General features: G+C 41.4%; 1 protein-coding gene across 1 annotated transcript in view; it reads left to right on the forward strand.

The window, feature by feature from the left end:
• Positions 1-12,772, forward strand: part of LOC141128077 (multidrug and toxin extrusion protein 2-like) — a 281,272-nt gene that overhangs the window by 112,409 nt on the left and 156,091 nt on the right. Inside the window, exon 3 of the mRNA XM_073615142.1 lies at positions 8,872-8,940. Within this exon, the coding sequence (XP_073471243.1) occupies positions 8,872-8,940 (69 nt within the window). The remainder of the gene's footprint in view (positions 1-8,871; positions 8,941-12,772) is intronic.

The following is a 12,772-nucleotide window of genomic DNA, read 5'->3' on the forward strand; positions in this document are numbered from 1 at the left end:
CATCCATATGGCGGAGTATAAACTGAACCATATTATACTCGCGTGCTGTGTTCTCCATAACTTTTTAAGGAAACATTCGGCCAACTATGCTGGCTCAGTTGGGCCTGAGGCCGGAATCATACATCAAACCACACTGACGGCGCTTGAAAGCGGCCGTCCTGGCTTGCCCTCCCTGAGTGCCCGTGATGTCCGGTTACGCCACCTGGAGTTCTTTGCGGGTAGGGGGGCTATCAAAATGCCAGACAATCTGTGAAGCCTTTTTATAATAAAAAAAAAAAAAAATTCTTTGTGGACATTTACTGCTTGTGTTTGTTTTAGCTGACCCTGACAGAAATGTGTTGAGTCCAGAAAATGTCGTGATTGTGTAACCTTATTATACAAAGCACTGTTGGCTGTTATTTCCTAAATGCAAAAACACATTTCACTACAAGTGCACTTGCAACTGCACTGAAACTGCACTTGTAGTGCAAAGAGGATTTGCCCTTAGGAAATAACCCCCATTTTTGCTGAAAACAGCAATTACATCACCCCAAAAGTGTTGTAGTGTTGAGACAATAATCCACACATTCTTGAGTAAGCAACTTTTTTATACCTGCACAATCACATGTGCATTTACCAAAGGTTTTTAAAACAAACCAACATGTTTGTTGTATAACAATTTTTGGAGTAGCATTATCAAAAATCGAAATGTCCATTTAAGATAAAACAGGCCTATGTAAAACCAACAAGAAAGCCAAAAAACTTGAACTTACAAAGTTCACATTAGGTAAAACCTGAAGGCTATATCAGACATCAGTATTTAGGAATTGGGTTTGATATAGCGTTCAGATGGGGGGAAATCACCCCTGGAAAAGCCAAATTTGGAAGATGCACACCAATTTACGAATGTGAACATGTGCTAGCTGCCATCAGGGGGGATCAAGGGACGTGTTTTGGGGGAGCAAGCCCTTCCTCAACGCTATTTTATAATTGAGGAAGGGGTTGCACCCCCGAAATGCGTCCATTGATCTCCCGTGATGGCCGATAGCACATGTTGGCACACTGTGTGCATCCTCCAAATTTGGCTTTTCAAGACATTGCAAAAAGTTTTAAAAGATTGGACCACAATCCAAAAAGTGATTTTGTGGGGTTTTAAATTCGCCCCAAAACATCAATGATGTTATTATTTTTTTTAATCACATCATTGATTTTTTGCTGTATGTTTTGCAGTTCTACATTACACCCCATGATCTCCCCGATCAGGATCTGGGCACTTTCTGATGTGAAAGGATCTGGATCACGATCACCTAAAAAGAGATAAACAAAACAAAAACAGGTATCAAAAATCTGCCGGCATCCATCTCTTACCTGAGTCTGTGGTCGCAGACACTCACCTGTTGTGATGCCAATCTCCACCACATCTTCTTCTTCCTCCTGCTCAGCTTGGGTTGGTGTTATTTCCCCTTCTTCCATAGGTGGGGGGTCTGTGGTCTCCTCGGATGAGGGGTGTCCTCCGAGTCTTTTCTCCCCTATGTAAAACAAAAATGGTATAATTAGCACACAGATATTTGATGGCAGAACTATAAATAGGAAACATTGCTTGGAAGTGGGGTATAATTGTCAATTTTAGCCGAGTTCCAAGATGTCTTTTTTTTTATTGCCCTTTGTCAAGCTGCAATACTTTACCTGTTTTGTACAAGCTTCACAGATGGAGACCCCCCTATAGTATACACTGGAGCACCTGTGTGGCCCCCCTAATAAAAATGGTGTTCTTGGGTCCCACACTAGTGCTCCAGTGTCCAGATGTGAAAACAGCTGCTCAGTGTCCTCTCCTTACACAGAATCTAGTTTGCATTTCATTCGAGTAACAAACCCATCTACACAAACAAATATTTGGTATCCAAGTAGGCCAAAAAAAAATGTGGGAAAATGCATATGGCCTAAACAATGGTGTTTTAGAGGCCGAAAGAAAAATGTTTGATACGAACGAATAATGGGCCCATGAACATTAAAGTTGCCCTTTTAAACGTTACAATTAATAAAAGCATATGGAGCAGCACGAACGGAATAAAGACAGAAAGAATAGGAACACAGCACAACTACTTACTTTTTTGCAGCACTCTCTGGATCTTTCGGTACTGCTCTGGCTCTCTCAATTTCAGGTCTGACCACCACTTCCTGAGCTGATCTTTCGATTGTCGTACCCCGAAATTCCTGTGCAGACTTTTGATCACTTTCGCCATGATCTTGGCCTTTCTGATATTGGGGTTGGGGTAAGGCCCATACTTTCCGTCATAGTCGGACTTCTTCATGATGTCGACTATCTCCAACATCTCCCCAAAGGACATATTTGTGGCCTTAAAACGTCTCCTTCTGGATCGGGACGTGTCCGGATCCGGGCTTTCCTCCTCCTCCTCCTCGTTCCTGCAATTAACACGCACCTGCTGTGACTCCGCCATGTGCTCTTCCCCCACTGCGCCGAACGAAAAGGGGCGGGGAATAGACTAGAAAGAACGTCAGGGGCGGGCGGAGTTACACGCATGCACAGTGTGTATAAAGCGTAACACGCGTGCGTATTACGTACGATCTGTGAGCGGAGGAAGGAGCATTGGACGTGCCGATCATAAGAACGAAGGTAAGAGACAAACTTGTGCCTATACTGCTTCTACATTGAGGCCTATATTGTAAGAAGATTAGGAGAGTTTTGTCTGACATTAGGCTTTGTCTTGTGTTGTGTCTTGCAGTGAACATGGATATGCTACTGAAAGACAATGACTTCATGTCAGTATTCGTAGATATGTTAAGGGAGCTGCCCTGTCTGTGGGAGATTAAACACCCCCATTTCAAGAACCAAGCAAAGAGGAAGGCAGCACTGGAGCAATTGTGTGAAATTGTGAAGCAGGTGATCCCCACGGCAGACATCACCTATTTAAAGAAATTAATTGGTGGCCTGAGGAGTACATATCTAAGGGAGCGCAAGAAGGTCCTGGATTCACAGAGATCCGGAGCAGGAGATGACATCTATGTCCCCAGGATGTTGTACTACGACAGGCTACATTTTCATTTTCTGGCAGGCCAGACTGAACCCAGGCCATCCCTCTCCAGTCTTCCTTCCACGCTTCCTTCCCCCCCGGCTGAGGCTTCTGACGCCCAACCTGGGCCTTCCAGGCAACAACACATGGAGGAGCCCAGATTGAGCCAGGTATAGCATTACTCTAAATATTTCTGCTTGTACAATCAATGATGTTAACTAGATGTTAGTTGGGAGTACTAATTTAGGATTGTGATTGATGATGCAACAACTAAAACCATGTCCCTTTTTCATACACAGGGAAGTCTCAGCCAGGAGGTGGCCGGGCCGAGCCGGCTGGCTGATCTGCAGGTCCCTCCACCCCCCCTGGAAAGAGAAAGTGGCAGTAGGAGGAGTGCCCTAGAGGAGGCTACCAGAGGACTCTTTTGGAGGGCTACAGAGGTCCTGGGAGCACCACAGACCGTGGAGGAGGACATTGCTGCCGTCATTGCATATAAAATGCAGAGGATGGAGGAGGGACAACAAGCCATGTGGGAGTCGCTCATATTGGAGGCTCTTAACAAAGGTATGAGGGGCCAAATTACAGCTCAGACACACCTTTGCGATGGTCCTCCTCCTCCTGCAGGTCCTCCTCCTCGTCCTCCCTCTCCTCCAGGTCCTCCCAGTCCTCCAGGTCCTACTCCTCCTCCTGCCACATCTCCAACTGCACAGCCACAGCCGGGAAGGAAGCGTGAAAGGAAGACCAGAAAGTGAGGACCCTGGATCCAGTCTGGTCGGCCAAAAAATGCAGCCTCTTGTGGTACCACAGCCTGGGGACACAGATGTCATCTGCTGCTATCCGGATCTCTGCGAATTCTGGACCAGACTGCCCTCCCTTACATATGGACTCCTCAGGCCACCAATTTTGATGTTCAAGAATTGATGTCTGCCCTAGGGGTCCCAGGCTTCACTAATTTCTCATGTTGATCCAGTGTTGCCTTCCTCTTTGTTTGGTTCTGATCCCTTAATAAAGGATTTTTGTTTTGAATTATACTCTCCTATGTGTTTTACTTCAAAAAGGACAGTTTGTTTGTGAGGATTCAGGTACATTGCAAATATACAATGTGAAATGAACAAGGGACACCAACACCAAACAATCTCCTGGAGATTAAATAATAAAAGATATCAAAGGTGTTGGGGTAACTTGACACACAAAACACACACAAAAATATTCTGGAGTAAAAATAAAATTAACATTGAACAAAGATCAGCCTTTGAAAAAATACATACATTAAATTAAAAAAAAGGCTTAAAATCCCCCAAAAAATTAAATAAAAAAAAAAAAATTATGTCAGATGTGACAACTAATAACAATATATTCAGGGAATCCCAATAAAAAAACAAAAATAAAACTTTGTGAGAAGTGTGTGTGAATATGAGCAGCAAAACTACTTAATTCTTGTCACATTATAAAGAAGAAGAGAGTGCGCTGTATTAAACCATTTTTAACATTGCAGCATGACGAAAGCGCTGTATCCATTGCGAACGCTAAGTTTACCAGAACGAGCTGTTCCGTCTTGGAATTTCTTCTGAGCATGCGTGGCACTTTGTGCGTCGGAACAGGCCACACACGGTCGGAATTGACGCAATCGGATTTTGTTGTCGGAAAATTTTATCTCCTGCTCTCCAACTTTGTGTGTCGGAAAATACGATGGAGCCCACACACGGTCGGAATTTCCGACAACACGCTCCGATCGGACATTTTCCATCAAAAAATCCGACCGTGTGTACAGGGCATAACAGTACCTGAGTGCTTTACAAGTAAGTGCCTGGTAGTTTTGAGGAATTTCGGCGTCGCTGGGACCTGTAGTCCTCCAGCGAAAACGGCCTCGGAGCGGAGCTCTAAGCAGGCATAACTATCCTCTCAGGCATCCGCGCATGCCCGCCCCTATTATCATTTTTTAATATTCACCTATTTTTTTGGGGTATCATACCACTATTATTTCAATTTCTTAATTTTACTTGTCTCACATTGGTTTATCACCATTACCTGTACAACCTTTAGCGCAGCTATTTTTCTTTCCATTTTGTATATATGTATGTATCCCATTTATTAGTTGCTGCTATGTTTGTTTTTTAGACCAAGCGCGGTATTAACCCTTTCTTACATTGTACCCGTAGCATTTCACAAAAAAGTGTCAAAATGTTAAAAAACTACAAGGCACAGCTTGGGACAAGTCCTTTATTAAAAAATAAAAAAATAAAAATGTCCCACGAAGTCCATTCATCTTCTCTTGCTTCGCAGACGAACCGAAAAAATAAATAAAAAAGATCCACCTCCATGGGAGGCACCTGCCGTATGACGCTTCAGCGCTGATGACAGTTCTTTTATAACTAAGGGTGGGGCCACACGGTGATGTACCCGGGTGACCCTGCCCCCCTCTGATGCACGGCGACTTCCCAATGGCTTCCCCGTGGCGTCAGAGGGGGGCAGGGCCACCTGGGTACGTAAATGGGTGGCCCCGCCCCCTCTGACACGTTACCATTTCAAACAGGGGGGCCCCTTGTTAAAGGGGGCTTCCAGATTCCAATAAGGCCCACTCCCGCAGACCCCCACCGGGCAAGGGTTGTGGGGATGTGGTCCTTGTCCCTATCAACATGGGGACAAGGTGCTTTGGGGGCTACCAGGAGGGGGGGCGCTCTCTTGTCCCCCTCTTTTCCAGCGGCCTGCCAGGCTGCCTGCTCGGATAAGGGTCTGGTATGGATTTTTGGGGGGAACCCACGCCATTTAAAAAAAAAAAAATTGGTGCAGGGTTCCCCTTAAAATCATTACCAGACCTGAAGGGTCTGGTATGGATTTTGAGGGGGGCCCCTACGCCATTTTTTTTAAATTGGTGCAGGGTTCCTCTTAATATCCATACCAGACCTGAAGGGCCTGGTTTGGAATTTGGGGAGACCCCCACGCAATTTTTTTTTTAAATTTTGGTTCGAGGTTCCCCTTAATATTCATACCAGACCCGAAGGGCCTGGTCAGCCCTAATATATATACATATATATGCAAATATTAGGCTGCGCTACCAGTGAATAAACGTGGTCATAATTGATAAAACCAACTGAGTGACAATCAAGCATAAACAGAAAAAAAAAAATTATAAAGAGTTCAATATCAGCAAAATTTAGATCACATTGATAAAATGATGGTGAAAAAAAGGGATTCAATGATCGAAAACAATTAGAATGAGTCCATATAATCAGAATATAAAGTCCTTATGGATACAAAAACTTTATGGATAGAAGGAGAGAGACACCCTTTCTTCAAGTGATATAGGCATGCAAGAAACACTGTCTCCCTAAGGAGCGTGATGTTGTAGGGAGTTCCTCCACCTCAAGTAAATGGGCCCCTTACCAGATCCAAAGATCTCCTGTCACAGAGATCTTACACGCAAGTGGCTGTATCCCCCAGCCACTGGGTCTCTGTTACGGTATATGTCACGTGCCACCGCTCCAGGAAATTAACCTAGTAAAGATGTTTCCGCTCCCAATCCACAGGTAAGCAAGAAAAGAGAATACTCCATAGCGTAATACAGTAAAAAAACTCTTTAATTAAATAAAAGAATAACACTTACAGTGTGTGTAGTAAAAAATCGCTAAAAATCGTTAAGTGCCGGCCGGCTTCAGCTGTTGCCCGTTCCTTCCGGGTTCAGCGTGGTATGGTGGTGACATCAGCACGCTGCTCCTCCTCCTCCTCCTGAAGGGTCTGGTATGGATTTTGAGGGGGGCCCCTACGCCATTTTTTTTTAAATTGGCGCAGGGTTCCTCTTAATATCCATACCAGACCTGAAGGGCCTGGTTTGGAATTTGGGGAGACCCCCACGCAATTTTTTTTTTAAATTTTGGTTCGAGGTTCCCCTTAATATTCATACCAGACCCAAAGGGCCTGGTCAGCCCTAATATATATACATATATATATATATATATATATATATATATATATATATATATATATATACACAAAACTTCAGGTGGGTTACCTTCTTTTCTTTAAAAATTAATCAGATCACAGCACCGTCAAGGTGGTCTCCCAATTTTCCACCATAAATTAACGAAGAAAAAGACATGGACCGATGCTTGATGCAAATATTTTCTTTTACTTGAAAATTCCAATCATACAGACATTGAAAGTGCAGACGTGCATGCCACTGTACAGTACCGAGCGTGAATCGCTCTTCATCAGACTTCTCTGGCTGTGTGTGGAAACCCGACATCGTTCCCTTCACTTATCCCCACCCAACAGACCATCACACCTGTATCAAATCTTACCATTAAACGGTGCTAACTATCTACATTTAAACAATTAACCCATCACAAACAAATCTGTCTAGTGAACAACATTAAATTACCATATACCAAAAATATTTATAAATACTGGCTTAATGTATCCAACCAAATCTCATCTTCTTATTATTTATTCTCAGGAAGTTAATAACCTCACTCTTCATCATAGTATTTCTATCTATGCCCTATTTATCACATTTCTCAATGCTAATAAACCCGTCTCAGATCTCTTAGCTCGTTCCAACTGTTATTTCTGTCAGCTGATCTCTCAACGGGAATTCACTCCACTGAATCTGAAAAGGATATAAAATGTATACATCACTCATCAAAATATCACAACAAACTACAGTCTCTTTATCAGGACGGTATGAATAAAGACTACGATTTATACCTGTTTCTATAGGATGTGGATACTGGGTAGTGCGATATTTTGATGAGTGATGTATACATGTTATATCCTTTTCAGATTCAGTGGAGTGAATTCCCATTGAGAGATCAGCTGACAGAAATAACAGTTGGAACGAGCTAAGAGATCTGAGACGGGTTTATTAGCATTGAGAAATGTGATAAATAAGGCATAGAAATACTATGATGAAGAGTGAGGTTATTAACTTCCTGAGAATAAATAATAAGAAGATAAGATTTGGTTGGATACATTAAGCCAGTATTTATAAATATTTTTGGTATATGGTAATTTAATGTTGTTCACTAGACAGATTTGTTTTTGATGGGTTAATTGTTTAAATGTAGATAGTTAGCACCGTTTAATGGTAAGATTTGATACAGGTGTGATGGTCTGTTGGGTGGGGATAAGTGAAGGGAACGATGTCGGGTTTCCACACACAGCCAGAGAAGCCTGATGAAGAGCGACTCACGCTCGATACTGTACAGTGGCTGCACTTTCAATGTCTGTATGATTGGAATTTTCAAGTAAAAGAAAATATTTGCATCAAGCATCGGTCCATGTCTTTTTCTTCATATATATATATATATATATATATATATATATATATATATATATATATGTGTGTGATTCTGCACAGAACTGCCTCCCTGTAGCAGTAAATCTGCTCTGGGGTGGTTGGCAAGTGGTTAAAAGAAACAGGGTGCATGTGCCCAGCATTAAAAAGCAAGGTGTGTAGGTACATCTCTTCTATGCCCAGTAACCCAGCTGTCGATATTTTTATAAACTGTTTTGTTCTTTTTTAATTAAATCTCTAATTTATCCCTAATATACTTCCTGTACAGTGTTTGTAGTGTTTATGGTAGTGCAAAGATGTTTGTACTTTACAGTTTTTGAATAAATCAGTGGTTAAATAGGGGTTTAGATTGGTTGCTCACACCCTGAAATAGGGTTCATGACCACACATCTTAGAGAAGGAGAAAAAGAAATGCATTGTATTATTAAGCAATAGTATTACAATATTCCTGTATGTTTTATTGTAAGTTCCTCCATTGTATTTGTCTAATCACCTTTACAGCTTGTTTACATTGTACAATACAAACTGAATAAGTCTATATGGTTCACCAATCTCTTTTCTTTACAGATTATAAATATAATCTGTGTATCAATTGGTTCTGGAATGAGTGCTGGATGTGATACACTGATGTCCCAGGTATTTTCATGGGGTTTTTTTCATGTTTTTTAGCAATATATTTTATGACTCTTTAGCCAGATATGTACATTGTTTACCCACCGGAGTCTGCAGTCCAGTCGGATCTTAATGAGTCTGATCATTCGTTCCTCTGACTGTTTCTCCATTAAGACTGTATTAGGCAGTATGTTGCCCCTGGCACTCCTGAATGAGAATGCCCTTGTCTACAAACTCCATGTGTCATGATTTATTTGGTAAAAATGACAGTTAAGCTAGCCATACATTACTCAGTTTTATTCATTCAGCTAGAAGACCAAACAAAAAAATTTAGCTGATTTCCTGGTTCACACATTCGAGGTGGATGGGGAAACCCTCCCTTCTGTGTCCTTGTATTCTGACAACAGGACTCTCCTAACGTCAGGAGTACACTGATCAGCACTGAAGCCCATTGGCTGCATGCACTGATCAAGCAGAGATTTCCCAACCAGCTTGTGTATGAAAATTTGAATAATAGATTGAATTCTCATGAACATGAATATACATGGATTGAAATTAGGCCAATTCCAGCTGAACCAGGTGAATTCGGATCTATGTATGCCCAGCTTTAAAATGTAGCAAATGGCCTGCCTTTCATTCAAAATCTGTAATCAGTTTTACAGACCACTAAGTGAGAGAAATAGTGATGGTTTAATGTTTTTGCAACATAAATCTTTAATACAATCTCCTTAGTTTGAATTACAGGTAGCTAAACATTTTAGACAATGTGGACATATGGCAGAAAATTGAGGTGTATGGTGTTTGATCATATTCCCCGCTCTAAGAGGAGGGGGAATAGAAAATTGCGATTAAAAAAAAGGAAGGTTAAGTGGATTTCTCAGTTAGATACCATTGCACCCAAGGGGTTAAATAAGGATTTGATTTACATTTATTTTTGTAATGTTATTTACAGTGTTTTTCTTTTTTCTTTTTTTTTATTTTCTTGTGACATTGTGATTATGTGTCTCTTCTGTATCAGGTTAGATTTTGTTATCAGGTTGAATACTGGTATGTGTTAAAAGATTCAGGTGATGTTTCCTGTCCTAATCATTTACTTTATGAGAGTGTTTTTTTCAAATGTGTTTCATACTTGTACTTGAGGAATGACCTTTACAGGTCTAAAACTGTTGAACGGATACAAGCAAGTGTCTTTAAAGGATAAATTCACCTATAGTAATACCTCTCACCCGTATTTAGGGTGTAACATGTAACATGTTACTATGCAGCACCCCCCCATCTCTCCCCCCTCACACTCCCCCCTTCCCATGACAGCAGACGGGGTTCCTCTTCTTGCACCTACGGTCACACTTTAAAATCAGCGCAACTGTGTGGGGCCCCACCTGCAAATCCGCTTCATCCATTCACACAATCTGTGAATGAAGAAGGCAGACAGCTTGTGGTTCTCTCTGAACTAGAAGGGCTCTGTTGAGTGCCCTAGTAGTTTATTCACACATCCTCCAACTTTCTAAAAGAATGCCCGTACAGAGGTACGAGCAGGAAGGAGAAAGTGCAGGAGCCTGACGTTACACCCATGAACCTATCATTTAAATACTATTACAAGGTGCTGCATATTGGATTGTCTTTTCTTTGATTATTTTTTGGATATTGGGTGTTATTCTTTGTCTGCTTTGCACTATTTACATTAGAAAATTTTGAGGTGTGTGCTGTATCAATTTTACAATATTTTTATTATTATATATATAGGCTATTCCACTATTTATCAACCTTTTTTCAGTCAAGGCACCTTTTAAAATTCTGCACAATCTGAAAGCCCTCCCATTCTAAAATGTAAAAAAACAAAACTAATCGTTTTACATAACGCAGCAACATCCACACATGTAGGACTCCCAACATTACAGGTGATGTATTCTTCCAGGGCAAACACAACTTTGCTCATTGGTACCGACTAGTATTCTAATGTTTCTCTACTCCCTCAGTTTCTCTCAGCTAATGTGACCCCAGTGCTAACAGAGAGGGGCAAACAAGGATGCTGTGGAGAGGCTCAATGTCCTCCTTATCAACTGGTGATGTAATTAGTTGTTAAGGTGCTGGCGACTAGAAGGTTTTATTGGTGCACAATGAATACCTGTGGCTTGTATACAACTTTTGGCCAATTTTTTGGGCATTTTCCCAAGGCACCCCTGAAGAAATCTGAAGGCACCCTAGTTGAAAAAGGTTGTGCTATTCTATAGTTATATTTGGGTTGCATTGAAAATATATTACTTGCATCACTGTATTTTAACTATCCCATTTATTATGTTACATGTTTCAAACATACCTTATAGTTGTTGAATTACAATATATGTTTAGTGTCTCTCTATATGTTCATTAAAAGCATAATGTATATAATAGGTTCACTGAGAAATATGACTAAATTAAAGCAGAACTTTGGACAAACCATCTAATACTCAGTACACTACATATCTGAAAATGGGTTCACCTGCTAAAGTAATTATCTTCAGCTATTATTTCAGCCAGGCAGATGCTGCCCTTAGGGCCTGTTCAGACTTGTCTGCTCTGAAACCTTGCATTACGTCCAGTGGTAATTTCGTTGATGAAAACAATTCCGTCCTCATTTTTGCCAGCAGCATACGTCCAGTGACAAAAACGAAACAAAAACAACTCCACATTTTTCGTCAATTGACAAAACAGAATGAAAATGTGGGGGGAGGGATGTTTACCCACGTGAACTTCCGGTTTCCTTTGGAGCTCCACCTCTAGAACCCGTGAGTGTTTCCCCTCCCAGCAAGCAAGGTAGAGACCGTAGTGTGCTTAGTGGTGTGGCGTGTTTAGCAATGTGCAGCATTACAGGCCTCCTCAGAAGACCATCCAGAGCACTGTGCATTACAGGCCTCCCGAGTCTCAACAGTCCCGACCGTCCAGAGGACCAGAGCACTGTGCATTACAGGCCTCCTCAGACCTTCTCATTTTAAAATATACTAGCGATTTTAATCGACTAAAATCTACTGCAGATGTTAGTCAACTAAATACAACTAAAACTAAAACAATTGCAGATGACTAAAATGCATTTTAGTCAAAAGACTATGACTAAAACTAAATTGAAACACGACCCAAAAAAGCACACTGATTACCTCACATGAATTTTGTTGCATATTAACTTGCATTGCATTATGGCAGCCCATTCAAACAAATGAGCTGCAAATGCACCAGAACGGAAAACCAATCTGCCCTGCTCCATGCAGCACACCAGAAGGTGCAGTACTATGTTACCATGTGTTGTGGTACACTAGGTGCATTGCCATAAGGCATCAGGGTACCACTGAAAATGATAGGCACTGCAACGTGCTAATGTGTGTATACTGCTTTGCAGTTAACATGCATTATTGGTGGTATCACCCTAAAAGCAGTTTATGGAGTTGTATTTCAACTGTGTATTTAGCCATTTTGGCTAGAACTTTGCATCAATTTCTATTAGTTAGGTAGCATATTATTAAATGAGATAATTATAGCCATGTATGTAAATGCAAAAATATAAATATAGCGCTTGCAAATGTCTCCTCTGCAGAGCTCAGGAGACCTTTTCTGTGTCTTGGCACAAGCAGGCTCTATCCTATTTATCTGCTCAGTGGCTTGGTGTTTGTGCCATCGCTGTTGTCACATGAATTGACAGGTGTTAGGCATGATACTTGTCCACCATCAATTTGAGTACTGCAGAGACCACCAATCATACCTAGAATTGCATGTGGAACAATTTCTTTCCAGAGAATAGAGAAGACAAGTTGTACAGAACTGCTGCAAGAAAATTCGGACAGTGGGAACGGGGAATTGGACATGGTGTGGCAATTACCTATCAACA

This window comes from Aquarana catesbeiana, linkage group LG02 (assembly GCF_042186555.1).
Source record: "Aquarana catesbeiana isolate 2022-GZ linkage group LG02, ASM4218655v1, whole genome shotgun sequence".
Lineage (NCBI taxonomy): Eukaryota > Metazoa > Chordata > Amphibia > Anura > Ranidae > Aquarana > Aquarana catesbeiana.